This window comes from Python bivittatus, unplaced genomic scaffold, assembly GCF_059951505.1.
Source record: "Python bivittatus isolate LINGU-HERP-01145 unplaced genomic scaffold, Pbiv_v1 ctg000780_np1212, whole genome shotgun sequence".
Lineage (NCBI taxonomy): Eukaryota > Metazoa > Chordata > Lepidosauria > Squamata > Pythonidae > Python > Python bivittatus.
In genome coordinates, this window is record NW_028277108.1 from 2,054,692 (window position 1) to 2,070,369 (window position 15,678).

At 35.3% G+C, this 15,678-nt stretch overlaps 1 protein-coding gene across 4 annotated transcripts in view; it reads left to right on the forward strand.

The window, feature by feature from the left end:
• The window catches only part of EXOC6 (exocyst complex component 6), a 101,007-nt gene that overhangs the window by 13,033 nt on the left and 72,296 nt on the right, over positions 1–15,678 (forward strand). For all 4 annotated transcript variants that reach the window (XM_007429955.3, XM_007429958.3, XM_088129003.1 and 1 more), the window contains exon 2: positions 14,967–15,138. In XM_007429955.3, coding sequence (XP_007430017.2) covers positions 14,967–15,138 — 172 coding nt within the window. The remainder of the gene's footprint in view (positions 1–14,966; positions 15,139–15,678) is intronic.

Below are 15,678 nucleotides of genomic sequence, written 5' to 3' on the forward strand. Positions count from 1 at the left end.
TTTTGTATCCTTTGGGAAGACTTTCACGATCTGATACTCCCAGTTATGTAGGAAGAATTATATATAGCCAGCATGGGAAAAAATTGGAGTTTTAGTTTAGTAGTTCTGAAGAAAATTTAATTGATTCCTCTAAAGCAGTGTTGTCCAAACTTGGCCACTTTAAGATGAGTGGACTTCAACTCCCAGAATTCCCCAGCCAGCCTTTAGAGAGTGTTCTGCTCTAAAGGCTGCTCTAAAGGCTGTAAAAGAACCTGAATCAACAGATAGGACAAAAATGTTTGCTAATCCAATCAAAGAGGTATAGATAACTCTTATTTTCTGTTATGAAATAGTCAACAGATGTCCATTTTTCCAAGAAGTTCCACATAGCCTAGAACAATTTCCTGAGAAATGAAATTGCTTTACATCCTTTTTTTTTTTTAATCGTGCATTGAGATGGCAATTACCCTTGTTTCTTGTTAAGGATTATAATAGTCAACCAGGAACACAGGTGATCTGGAAGTAAAAAATAATCTTCTCTCCTGAGCATTCTTTCTTTCAGCATTATACTCTCACTGCATAATACAGTACAGAAGATTCTGGGTGGAGTCCCATCAACCTGGAAACATTTGGAAATGGTTTTAAAATGTTTTTAATGTTGCCCAGTAAAAGGATTTTATGCATTGACTGTATTGATAGGACATGAAGGTGATAGGGCCTTTTTTTTTGCAGGCATTGATAGTTTCTCTTGCTGTTTTTGACTCTACCTTGTGCCTGCCTCAGAATGGAAAACTGCCTACACTGGCTTCTCTTGTGACTTCAGGTCTTCAACATTTCTAGTGCACTGTCTTCCAACCTATGGTGTGTTGGATTATAGTTCTTATCATTCCAGCTGTTGGAGATCATGAGAACTGTTGAAAACATCTGGTAGGCCCTAGGTCAGTAAAGGGACCTCTGTTGAACCCTTCTTTGCTTTTTTATATTTAATAATTGTAGACACAATTTCCAGTGCATCAGGAAGTATAGTACGGCCAATTGCAAGACCTAGTAGAAGACATTGTATTTCAGTAACATCTGAAGTACCACACTACAATACCCCACAGTGGTAAAGGGTTATGGAAGTTGTAGTTCAAATTGGTTGTTCCTGCCTACCGCCATTTCTCTTTTAGCTTTAGAATGAAAAACACAAAGAAGAGAGCTAAGAAAATATTTTGATTCTGGGAGCCCAGCAGTTCCTTGGAGTCAAAGTTAATGTATTATAGGTTGCAGTGACTGAATTTGCTAGTTTGTTAATTAAATTAAATACAGCTTTCATTTAGGTTATACAGTTTTTAACTTCAGTCTTGAAGTGTTAGGAGACATTTTCTGCTGCCTCCAGAATATTGCTGTTTATATGAGTAAGTGTCATTTCTGACTTTGATTGTATGTATGTTGACTTTGATTGTATTATGGACAATCCCCAGCAACTTCCCCCCTTCTGCTTCCTAAATCCATCCCAAGACTTGTGTGGAATGGATTTTGCATTCTCATGCTTCTATCTTGGATTTCCATTCCAAGGTCTTTCAGAGTTTTGTACTTTGTCATTCACTTGTCCATATTTAAATTTCCAAGCTCTCAGAATTTCTTGTTCTTCAAGCTCTTTCAGGTGACCAGCAACTTCAGGCATTACCTGTTTGCTTGATAATGGTACCTTCCAACTTTATCACTTTATCTTGTGGATAGGTGTTGCAAAGCAATTTAAAATATGGAGAAACACCCCTTATGACAGGCCAGTTCTCTAATCATTTTATGGAGTCATCTGGGAACATTTTGAACCAACTAGAGAGAGTTTTTTTCTCAGTTTGTGTTTTTAATTTGTGTTTTTAATTTAATTTTCTTTTCCTTTAAGATTAAATATTGTCTTATTAATTGTTTGTATAAACTAAATAATTTTTTAAAAAAGAGTGATGGAAAACTTCCCACTCTGCAGGTATTTTGACCAAGGGCTGCATGGACATCCTAATTAAAATGGCTTATCCTCTTAACAAGTCTCTTATTTACAACATAATGGCAATATCTTTGATTTCTGTTTAAAAAATAAGGCACTGATTGCAAAAAAAAAATAAATACTGCTGCTTTACATTTAGTATTGTTGTAGGTATGACATGTTTGCACCATATATCTAGAAAAAGGGAGGCAAATATATAATCCATGCAGATTTATTGCAGTAGTTTTTCGAAATTGGCCTATTGTCAAGAACTTAACAACATGAAGAGATATGAGCAAGAAGAATGAGCAAATATCTACAACTGTGAACAACTTTTCAAGAACTCCGCTGAGTAGTTCTTGAATATCTCTTGCTGTCTGTTGCTTTAGAAGGAAAGATGATTCTAAGTAGTGATTATTAGTGTAGAAGTGGAGTTCTTGATAATACCTTATAAACAAATTTGGAAACTGTTAAAATGGAGAGTTTTAGACATACTTTGTAATCGAAGAGGAGATAATTTCTGCAACCAGAAACTACACTTCAAAATCCTTCAGGGCTGAAGGAGTATGAGATATGTGTGGTGGCATTCCTTGAAAGGGATTTTGGCTTTCCCATTTTTTTACAAAGTGTAAAATAAAAGTAAATTGGAAGGATTGATAATGAAGCTCAAGCTCAGATACTTTGGTCACCTAATGCGAAGAGAGGACTCCTTGGAAAAGACCCTGATGCTGGGAAAGATTGAAGGCAAAAGGAGAAGAGGACGGCAGAGGATGAGATGGTTAGATAGCATCACTGAAGCAATGAGCATGAAACTGAGCCAACTCAGGGAGGCAATGAAGGACAGGAAGGCCTGGCGCGATATGGTTCATGGGGTCACGAAGAGTTGGACACGACTTAACAACTGAACAACAACAACAAAAATAAAAGCATTGAACATAGGAGTTTAACATACCTATTATGTTTTGCATGTTGATAAGCATCTCTTGAAAAATCATGCTTCTGCTCTTTGGGAACGGCAAAAAAGGAACTGGGCAGGCAGGCGGGCTCATGCAGTTTGCAACTAAGGCACACATCAAAATAAAACTTATAAAATAAAATCAGTGGAAATCAGTGGCAATAATTTCACTAGGTACTAAACAGTGGCTATTTTGCAAGATTCAAGTGGATATATCATCTGATCTACTCTTGATATAATGACACTGTATATTTTCCTCCTGCGTTGTCTTTTTTTTATTGCCAGCTTAGCTGCATTTTGCACTCTCTCTCTTAAATGAAGGTATCACTTTGCTGAAGTTTACCATGAACTAATGTTATAGATACTGTTCTTAATGCCTGAATAATTATATCATTTAAAGCTTATAATTTTGGCTGTTTCACATAGGAAGCCTATAGAGAAGTATCACTACTAGATGAATTCTCCGAGGAGTTACCATAAGAAATAGACATGTAAACATGCAAGAACTTGCATTACCTTACAGTTGGAATGTTAAAAGCAAATTATTATATGACTGCTTTACAGTTTGCAGGCCTGTTTGGGAGTAAAGTGTACTATGCTATCATTGTTACAGTACTGATCTGTGTTGTTAGCATCATTTTGCCAAGAAAAGATGGTAACCGGTTTTTACACACTTCATTGTTACAGCATACATTGTATTTCTCTACTTCTTGTATATGTTGCTGTTCATTGAACAGTTGAAGTAGCAGGAAGATATGAATGTCATAATAGTAACATACAATTTCCAATAACCCAAATCACTTTAGAAGTGATAATTTTTTGTACATAGTTTTCTTCTGCAAACAAAGGTCACATATTGTTCCAAACCTGTGGAACAATAACAGTTGTTTGTACTTGGTTCTCTGCTTGATTTTGTTTCTAACAATAGAGATTGGGATTGTTTTGACCAGGGCTGAATAATTGAATTTGTTTATCAGGTCTTGGGCTAGAGTCTGTGGCTTTCATAAAATGACACTGTTCCTAGATGACAGCGCTTGTTCCAAAAGACTACCTACCACCCGTTATTTTATCATGGTTGTTTACTGAAGTATCAAGACTTTATACTTTTATAAATTACAAATCTTGTAATTTTACTTATGTTGAATGAAGTTTACAAATATTAAGCATAACCTTGCTAGATTTGTTTGAATCGTAGGTTCCAATAAGATTTTTGACTGGGAACTGTATCCAATTTCCTGCAAGTAGGCTTCTGTTTAAGCAAAAGGCTTCTCTGTAACCTTGCAGCATGCCCCCCAAATCCCTTCTGGAAGATTGTCTATCCTCAAGAAGTTTTGGGGTATGGATGGGAGGGACATCCTTCTACCAGTGGTATCTATTCCATTGTGGGTGGACTTCACTGGATTTAACCTATAATTCTGATTCATCCCGGGTGGGTACAAAGGAAAGAACATTTTTAGAATAAAGGCTTGTAAACATGTAAAGAAAATGCTTAAATCTTGAAATATTTTACTTAAAACAGAATGAAATATCACTCACAATGGAATCGTTTTCAAAACCATTTTGAAGGTATAGCTATATTTGAAACTAATCTTCACAAACAGAAAGTCTGCATTTAATATGGCATAATTTGCTGCAAAATGCAAACTTTAAAAACATGCATTGCTTTTTCAAAAAAAGTGCTTATTGTATAAATTGGTAAGAAGCACAAAAGCTTGGCAGGAAGAGGCATCTCCTTGCCTGCCACTGTAAAAACAGGAAGGAGGAAGTCCATTGCAAATCTGGGTTTACTGATTATCAGGTGACGTTACACTACAAAGGATGTCCATTAACAACTATCAGTGAGATACACAGATTATCCAGACTGAACAATAACTGCTCTAGTGTCACTATTACAGAATATTGACCCTGGTTATAGGAAGTAATGTTAACTAACAAACTGTACTCAGCCCTTCCTGCTTGTAGAAACAGGATACTATTAGTGAGAACAATTCACAGAAATTGCACATACAGGAAAAAGTGACAAGTCAAGTATAAAGAGCTAAGATTTATACATTCTTTCCCCTGTTTGCAGAATTTAACCAAATGCCATTCTTTCTGCATGTGGTAATCTTCTAAATAGAACAAAGCGATTAAAAAAAACAAACAAGGGATGGAATGATAGGGATCACAGATAATGTCGGTACATAGAAAGTCTGTTACAGGATTAAGAATATGTCCATATTAAATTAGCTGACGGATAGCAGGAAACACCTGGACATTATTTTATGAAGGATTTGAAATGACTGTTTTAAAAAACCACATGGATACAGAGATACAGTATTAGCATTGGAAGTCTGTGAATAATGGCTTTGATAAGGGAGAGTGAGACCCCTCACTTCATTGCACTTGCCATTGTTTATCTTTATTTTTTATGCTGTATTGATTTTATTGTAATGTCTTTGTTGCAAGCCACCTACAATTGTTGAGAGTTGGGCGAAGTTTCTTTCATTACCTATCTCATATTCATATATATATATATATAATTTATTAAATATATGGAAATGAGATAGGTAATCAAAGCAACTGACAGAATTTCCTGAAATACCAAAGAAGTGTAGGGTTTATGGTATGTCCCATTATTTGATATTTGTCTTTGATAACACAATTCCAAATACTGCATATTATCTTTGTGATTGTCTTGATGTTGAAAATTTGTTCTTGCATCATATTTAAAACTCTGTGGTATTTTGGGGAGATGATATGAACCCATCTTCATATTTTGCTACATTTTTTTGGTTTTATTCAGTTGGTTAATTTTGAAAACTCTTGTGATAGCTAGAGATGTTTACTTCTCTAATGCATATACTAATTTTCCTTAAGGATTGAGAAATTATTCATACTCTGCTTTACAGTAATCTCCTTAAGACTGTTCCATATCACTGATTTATAAATATGCGTAAGGGTTAGGGTTATCAGTTTGGCAGTGTTCTTCAATATTAAAGAATTCCCCCATGAGTTATTCAGGCAGTGTTGATTCTACTGAAATGCTTTTTTTAGTGTAGATTATAGTGACTGATTTGCTTGATTCACTTTTAAAAATAAACATTTTATTTTTTAGATTATTTTTAATTTTCATAGTAACAAATGTATTGGTCTCTAACACAATTTGACATTTAAAGCCTGTTATATATGCCTCTGGCACACTGTTCATTACAGAGTTTATACATGAATAGATTTATAGTCCTTCCAAATGCTGTAACTTGTATAGTAATGAACAACAACTCCAAATTTCAACCAAATTATAAATTCCCTTTCAAAAGGAACCGAAGCGCTACATGTAAAAAACTGGGGAAAGACCAAGGAAGCACGTTCCACTGCCTGTACAAAACTTTACTTTTTATCAATAAATAAGAGCTTAGAACACAAATATTAAAGACAATTGGTTTTACCTTTTAGGTTATGCATGGTTTTCTTTTTTTTTTTTAACAGATTAATCTTGCACTTTGTCAAGTTCTCTCACTGGAGTGGTCATGGCCAAATTGTACAACTCAGGATCTGGGGGGATTAGCAGGGTTTTAAGAGGTGAAATAGGGATCAACTTAAGAAGCACTTATTTTGCCCTTTAAATCTCCTATGAAAAACCCTAACTCTTCACTCTTTCCTTTTGGGATGCATTTTAAGGGAAGAAATGAGTGGTTTAACTGTCAACTGCTTACCACACTCATTTAGATTCTTACCTCAAAGCAAAGGGAAGGAAGGAAGGGCAGGTGGTGAGGGATGGGGTGTACATTTTTCTGTTCCTGCCATAGAATAATGTGTGAATGCAGCCCTGGCTAAAATTGACTCTCGTGCTAATATACTTTGTGTTAGTAATAGTTTATTGAATACGTCAAAATGGATGGTTTACATATAACCCAAAGCCACAAATCATACTTTACAAACCACGAGAAAGGCTGTATTCAAACCTTGAGTTAGATTAACCAATCCCCCCCCCCCACCGTACTTAGCACAGTGAGCAACCCCAACCAGTGTTTGCCGAAAAGAAAAAGCAATTAAAAAAAAAATCAATTACTATTAGCCTTAAGTTCTCTGTAAAATACAGAGTGAAGGGAGAGAATGGTTGAAATGAGTGTGTGACAGGTGCATCTTCTAACCTTAGGAAATGGTTCACCAGAGGCTCTCCAGTCACAGTGCTTTGAAGAGGGAAGTTGTTGCACCTTATATGTCTCATAAAAGTTATATAGATACTTTCACGTTTAAAAATAAATCAGAATTTAAAGAAGGATAGTTTCAAAACCCTATCTATATATTAGGGTTGTGCAAACTTCAGAAATGATTCAGATAAAGTGTTTTACACCTCATGAAAGGCCAGGCACACTCTACTATTGTTTTACAGTCTTGACACTTTTTCAGGCTTATGCATGAGCATGAAAAAGATGCCACTGCTTTAAGGAATGCACTTATTAATGTAATTCTTAAAGCAGCAACACCTTTTTCAGGGATACTTAAAGGAATAGCAGAGTGGTGTTGTGCTTGTTCAAGATCTGAAGACTTCTTCCAAATTATTTCTAAAGTATCCACAGTGCCAGTACTTATCCCACTGCCTTTTGGCATCTTATCAAGTGGCATCTGTACAATATCTTTAGGTACTTTCCATACACATTGTCTGCTGAACAATAAGAAGGAATTAACAAATCTCTTCCTCTGCCAAGTCAAGGAGCCTTATACTGCACCTATATGTCTGAAAATTTATTAAGCTCAATTGCCAGAGATGATGCTGCAACAAACATATAATTCTGCCTAAAAATGAGTTGTTTTTTTATTCATTGGATTCAAGTCCCTTAGTCTAAACAGCTACTTCTTCAATATATATCAAGTTGGGCTGTTTTTTAATCAGTTGGAGCCAAACTGAATTGATTTGATACATAGCTGTACTGATTTCCACATTTAAACCTAGTTTGACGTATGATCTACTGCAGTATTTCTAGTGCCATTTAGGTATATTGGATTAGAGCTATCCTCAAATAATTATCCTAAAGTACAGGTCCTGATTTTGCAAATAGTAGTGTAATGAAGACAAAGATTTTTTTTTTCCTCCCCAGGGAGTCAAAAAATACAGTGATTATATCTTTCTATTGTACTTGGTTACCTTCAACAAAAATTGATAGAGTTCACACATCAGGGAATCCATAAAGTGGTGTGAATTCAGTCTTTGTGATGATTGTGTAAATCATAGTTTATAGCTCTAAGTACCATTCCAGTTGTGGCTTACTCAAGAAACAGTCTATGACTTAACAGGATGTGTGAATCCAGTGATGATTTTCTTTCTGACCAAGTTTTTCTGGAAAAGATCTGATGATTTCTAGCCACTTCAATTCACTGCCAATGTAGATCGTCAAAGTAGAAGATGCCAAGTCCCTCTACTGCACTTGAACCGTAATCTCATTTTTTCCTATGGAAACACCATGAGAATTAATGCTGCATCAAGAAAACAAGTAATATGAAAACAAATAATCTAAAAGAATTAAGAATTCCTTTAGATCATTATTTGTTTTCACATTACTTGTTTTCACAATCTGCTTTAAGGTCATTTTGAGATTGGCCCTATAAATATTTCCTTTAATTATTCCATGTCTTGTGGGAAACAGACTTTTCACAGTAAAGCAGAATGTGCCTCTTCTGGCAAAAACAAAGCAAAACAACAACCCAGGCCATTATTAAAATCTTTTATAGTTCTTTCATTTTATTTGGTGAGAAACAGCTTCTCTAAAAAGATAGCGTCCTCTAGTGTTCAAATCTCATGAAAGTGTTTTTTGTTTTTTTTTTGGTAAAGGACTAAAATAGAAGTCTCCCAATACTGTATTTACCCAAAAAGGAAGATAGCGTGAATTTAAATCAACCTCTTCTGCCCTAAGGAAAAATTGGTAGAAAAATAATGAAACTTGGGCAAAAATGTTTTGCAATGCCCAGCTTTCCCACGTTTTCAACCTAGGATTGCCAGCTCTAGCTGAACCCAATTCTGGAATCCCCACCACAAATAGATGTTTGTGCAAGAAAACAAAGTTCTTTTGGTGTGTTCATAGATGTATCTGCCAGTAGCCATACTCCAAAAAATGGCAGGGCCAGAACAAAAAAAAGCAATACATCTATATTAATTGAATTGGTAGATACCTTTTAAAAATTAAATATCCTGTAATGTAAGCCACCTCATTTATAACATTAATTGATGCATCTCTGCATATTCTGACTGTTGTCTTTGACAGAAGTTTACCTGTCATCCAAAGAAGCATGCTATGCATGGACATGTTTTATTCTTCCTCCTCCCAGCAGAAGATGCAAAAATGACAAAAGGGTATGGATAGGCTAAGGGGAGGAAATGGCTAGAAAGAAAGAAAAGATTGTGAAGTCATGACAAAAAGGGTTAAATACAGGAGGCCAATATTCATCCTGGCATTTGGCCACAGTCTTGAATGAGTCCATCTTGCAATGGTTTGAGAATGTGAATACAATTGTAGTTTAGTCTGTGCTATGTCTTTTGTTGCTGTTTTTACTTTTGTTATCTTTTTGTTCTAAATTTTTAATGTATATAAAAATTTTTATTAAGAATTTTGGTTATAATAGTAAAATCTAATACAAACTAAACTTAAAGAAAAGAGAATAGAAAGGAGTAAAAAGTGCAAGAAAAAAGAGAAAGAGGAGAAAGAGAAAACTAAGAATATAATAAGGAAAGAAAAAAATATATAAAGAAGTGACTTCCAACCTTCATCACAAGTATAAACAAATTTGGTGACTCTTCACCCCCTCTAAGATTACAAACATTTATCTCTTCATCCCATATCCCATCTCTCATCTATAAACAAACCATAACACATCATCTTTTCAACCCTGGTGTCAGAAAATCCATAAAGGGTTGCCAGAAGTAACAACATATCTTGTTTTAACCTTGATCAAATAAACCAACTTTATATTCCTTCCTTTTACTTCTAACAGTCTTAATTTTTGGTTCATTCAAATATTATTGTAGAATTTGATTTCATTTCTTCTTGTCCCGTCGCAGAGTTCTTCAAAATTAACTTTAATTAATAGCTGTGGGGAGTGAAGTTACACTGTTTTTATGCCAGCCTTGATTCATAACTTCCCTCTGGAACTGGACTCTAGTTTTAAAATGTTCAAATCTTTTTATTTTCTTTCCAGTGGAGGAAGATGCTTGGGAAAATTAATTTTCTATAAGCAACAGAGCGTCTCTGTTCAAGGAAATATACATTTTGCACCTGACAAGGAGGCTGCAATTTTGTGAATGTCTGGGAAGGAGGCTTCATTCATAACATGTACCTTTACCCATTCACTCCTTTTTAACAGCTTCTGTTCTTCTCAGTATAAGGTGCCCTCCTCTTTTCATAGGGATAAAAGGGGGGAAAGTGGTCTTTCTGTGATATTAAAGTCTGGTTACATATAAATATTGGACTGCCTTCTTATATTTAGAGTTTTGTACTGGTAAATAGCTAAAATAGTTGTGTAAAATGCAATATATTGTCTGAATAGAATTACTGTGACACTATAAATAACTATTAGATTTCAGGTTCTGAGAATTATGTGCAAATTTGCATCTACTGTTCTGTTTTTGACTCACTTTGACATATGAGTTGTGTGGCTGCATGGTTGCATTCTGTTGCTGGCCACCCACCGGGAAGAGAACATTTGCTCTGGTTGATTTCACTTAAGCCTTTTCAGGATTGTAGCCCCAGAGGTAATATGAAACAGAAATCCATTCATGTCAGTTTGCTGATAATGTTGAATGTAGCTGATTTGGCATCAAATAGAAAGCAAAAGCAAGAAACATTTAATTATGTATTGGATTTGTTAAGACTGCCCAGTTCCAAGAAGACCACAGAAATATGGCAAGCAACAGGAGAAGAATCAGTAAAGATTCTAACTAAGCTATGTCAGCAAATCTGGAGAACGACACAGTGACCAACAAATTGGAAGAGGTCAATCTACATTCCAATGCCAAAAAAAAGAAAAAGATTTAACAGAGTGTGAAATCTATCGTACAATACCCTTAATGTCATATACTAGCAAAATAATGCTTAGGATCCAGATGTTCAAGCTGGTCTTTTAAAAGACTGAAAAACATGAGCCATTATTGCTGGTGAATGCTGGATAATTGAGAAAGCCAAATAACACCAAAAAGCAGCCAGTATGTGCTTCATTCATTATAGAAAGGCCTTCAATTGTGTTGATCACATCTAGCTGTGAAATATGCTTAGAAAAATGGCAGTCCCATTCAACTCTTAGCAACCACATAGATAAATTTAATATATATATTAAATATAAAGACAAAACTAATGATAACAGGTACAAGCAGTCAAGAAATAGGTTGGAGTTAGCACTTGGTACAGCAGTCATGAAGGCTTTGGAAATGATATTCAGATGGTGTGATGGGTCTATATCTACAAAGATCAGAATAGTGCAAGCCATGACACTCTGTGGATGTGAAAGTTGGACTTTGAAGAAGCAGGATAGAAAGAGTACTGACACTTTTGAACTTTGGTGTTAGAGAAGACTCCTGAGAACACTATGGAGAGCCAAAAAAACAAACAAACCAATCATCAGACAAATCAACCCAGAGTTCTCATTCAAGGCACAAATGACCAGACTCAACTTATCCTACTTTGGGCACATTATGCAAAGACCCAGCTCTCTGAAAAAGGCTCTATTGCCGGGAAGGGTGGAAGGGAAAAGAAGAAGAGGAAGCAGCAAGATGGATGGACTCAGTTACAGTGGCAAAGAAGACACCATAAGAAGACCTGAAAGACCAGGTTAGGGACAGATCATCATAGAGAAAATTTATCTATGTGGTTGCTAAGAGTTGACACCAACTTGATGTCACATAATCAATGTGCTGTAGTAGCCCTAGGAAAATATCTTTTAACTTGGGAAGCGGTATAGAAATTGCTTAGAATAAAAAAGATAGATATAATGTGAGCTATAGTATGAGAGTAATAATACTATATAAAAAAGGATTCAGTTAAACTCAGAACAATACAATTTTAAAAAAATAGTCCACTGTATTATACACAATACATCATATTTATAATATTCAAAATGTTACCTTTCCAACAGAATAAAATATTGAATGACTAGTTAAAGTTGCTGGTGCTTGCTTAATTGTTCATTCCTTCTCTCCAAAAAGAAACCTATGTTATATAATTTGTCTGTTTCTGTTACCATGTCTGTTAAAATACATTAAACTTTATTTCATGGATATCCCAGATCATCACAGTTTAGAGAAGTTAGAAATATCACATACTGTATTGTTCCATTGTTCATGATGAGAATGTTAATTTCCACAAGGCGGCACTGTTTCTATCCATCATGGAGAAAATGAGCTTCGTAGGTAGTATAGGTTCTGTTTTCATAATGAATTGCAATAGCTTATGAAATGGTGTGTGTATATTATACACTGCAGCCTTCAAAACAGAACTGGGACAAATATGATTTCACATTTTGAAACTATAAGGACCAGCAGGCTAACTGTGCTGGATTAAGTGTGCTGATTAAAAAACATGTTTTTAGTAACAGAAACTCAGTTTTCTTTCCACTCCTCTCTGTGCTGGCTTTTCACCAAAATATCCTTAGAATACATTTTGTTTTCTAGCATATAGCAAATTAGTTTCCAATAATTACTTATTCCATTCGTGGGACACTTAAAACCAAATTCTTGGCTTAATAAGAATTAAATTTCTGCGAAGGAACAGCTGCTACTAACAAGCTAGATAACTGGAGAGGGACTTTTTATAAGGTTTGGAAAAATAAAAAGAGCTTAAAATATGCTTCCCTCTAAAAATATTATCATCCAAAAGGCACTGCAGGTGCGGGGAGGTTTTATTTGATGTATGTTTGTTTCATTTTTATCATGTTTCTCTCTGAGAGCTCAAGGCATCACATCCTCAGAATAACAACCTTGTAAGATAAGCTGGGCTAGGCAGTTTTTACGAGCCGAGTCCCCAGTCAACTCCATGGTTGGCTGGGGACTTGAACTGGGGTCTCCTTGCTTTAAGCAATACTGTATATTGTAATGGCTCTCAGATGTGAGATTTAAAAAATGAAGAAAAACATATCTTGATGGGGTGGAATAGACTGAACTTAAAAGATACCAAGACTATCTACTCTCAAACAGTTGTGGTTGAAAGAAAATTGTAGAATTTAGAAGTTTAGCAGGTACAAATGTGTTTGTATGTATGTATGAACATAAGAGTAACAAAAGCCTGTTTCTGACTAGAAAAATGCCTTGATTTTTAAAAGTTAAAAAATGTAAAATAAAAGCTTTTTAAACTAGGAACATGATGCTATAATGAGCCCTCCCCAAACCTGCATTTCTGGGAGTTGCTGTTTAACTCACCTGAAAGGTGCCAGGTTGGGGAATACTGGCGTAAACAATTAAAGTAGCTAGAAATGGGATGTCAAAACAAGAGGGTAGGAATGCTAGCAAACAAATGTTCACTTTTATCATTGCTTTTGGGCTGACATTTTTTTTTCACCAGACATAATTTATTTGCCCTCTTAATATATTTGACCCCTTGATATCTCATAGATCCAGTGTATTATTTTTATATGCGCATGTATGCTAATGATTTTGTGTTGGCTAGTGTTGTGTTGTGTTCTAGAATAACCTCTATGAATGCTTTCCAGATATCTTTGTTACACTTCACTTTGTTGTTACTCTTCTATACTGTCTGCTTTATAAGCTCTGCTTCATTTATTTATTTATATATATAAATGGGCCACCATACATACAGTATCTTTTTTTATTTTTATATATATATATATATATATATATATATATATATATATAAATAAAATAAAATAAAATAAAATAAAATAAAATAAAAAGATACTGTATGTATGGTGGCCCATCTAAAAACACAACTCTGGGGGGCTGACAACAACAATAAAACCCAGAACTATAAAAACCATAAAGCATAAGACCAAAACAAAGCCCTGAGCCTCAATTGTCCCCTTGGGATGCAACACAACCAACTCCAGACATCCTCTCTCTGCCTCAGAGCCTGGGTAAAAAGCCAGGTCTTGATGGCCTTCTGGAAGGCTAAAAGGGTGGGGGCCTGCAGGATTGGGGGGGAGGGTGTTCCATAACTAGGGGCAGCCACGGAAAACGCACGCTTCTGAGGTCCCACTAAATGGCAAGATTTCAGGGAAGGGACTGGGAGCATGCCTAGCCTATCCAGTGTGGTAGGCTGGGCAGATACTGTCAGGCTATACTGGCTTGTGATAAGGAGCATTATGTGCATGTACAAAAGGGGTGCAGCTTGATTACCTCCCTCTGCCACAGAGTTTTTTCCTCCCCTTGCCTTTGGGCCAATAGCATTTGTCAACTTAGATATTTGCAAGTTCTGTGTACTTGTAGAAACAGAAAAAACAATGGAACTTATAAAGGCTACATTCCTTGAGTTGGTCCTTTTAGCTGATGAAAGGTGGTGCAGCAGACCTGTAAATAAATGTCCCTCTTGCTGTTGGACAGGCAAGGAGAACAAGAGCTGAAAATATCATTGTGAAATGTAATTGTGTGTCTGGCTTCAGGGTGGGAAGCTTGATATCCTGGGTTTATTTGGAGTTCACAAAATACAAACCAACATAAGCAAAATGCTGAGGGCAATGGAATCACCTGGTATAAGTTGTTTTGAGTATCGCTGTATTCAAAGGTAAGGCAAGTAAATACATTCTAAGAAAGAGATATTAATTTTGGTTTTGGATTTTTATTACTTGTCCATGTGTACATATTTGGGCAGTATTGGTCTTTCTCCACTAGAGGGGGCTAACAGAATGAGAAATTTTTGAGTTAGAGGCATGAAAAATAATATAAAACAATAGTATACTTGAAAATTATATTTTTTCTATCATGGCATTCTTTTTTCATGAATGGACATTTTGGAAATCTTTGTGTGATATAATGAGTAGACAAGTGGATGACTTCAGCCACTGAATCAATTTAAGCAAAGACTTGCTTAGAAGACTTTTAAATTAATGCTAATAACTATTCAAATTTTATTTACATATACCTATTGATAGGTCTGTGTATGATGATCAGCCAAATGCACACCAAAAGTTTATGGAAAAATTGGATGCATGTATACGTAACCATGACAAAGAGATTGAAAAAATGTGCAATTTTCACCATCAAGGGTTTGTGGATGCCATTACAGAACTTCTTAAAGTAAGGGCTGATGCAGAGAAACTAAAGGTAAGGCATTGCAGCTTTTTAAATACTTAAAAAAAATAATGAAAGGATTATTTTGTACTGTACTAGAACACAGAATTTATTACCACACATTCTTTTTTAAAGTAAAATATTGATACCTTTAGATGCTTACGAATAGTGACTCAAAACATTACAATGGTGACAAAAGAACTATGCCATGAAAATGCTACAATTAATTTTAGTAATTAAATACAAATAATTGTGTAGAAGATTATCTTATTCATCAAATCTAGATGTTTTAGCAAGTGTTGATCTTTTTCTGAGTCCCCAGAACTAGCATGGAAATTTCCTCTTCCCACAAATGTTTCTCCAAAAAGCAGCTGAAATTGTTGGGATTCTTTTGAAAACTGTGAGATTTCCTCAGAAGTAAATTGTGGAAGTGGTCTCTCTTAGCTCCCTTTGCAGATTTGTAAGAAAAATATGTGCACCAGACAGAATGAGCATAGTTCACCAGAGGTTATGAGTAGAACAGCATTATATAAAGGATATTCATATAACTAGAGACTCAATGAGGTCATTGAG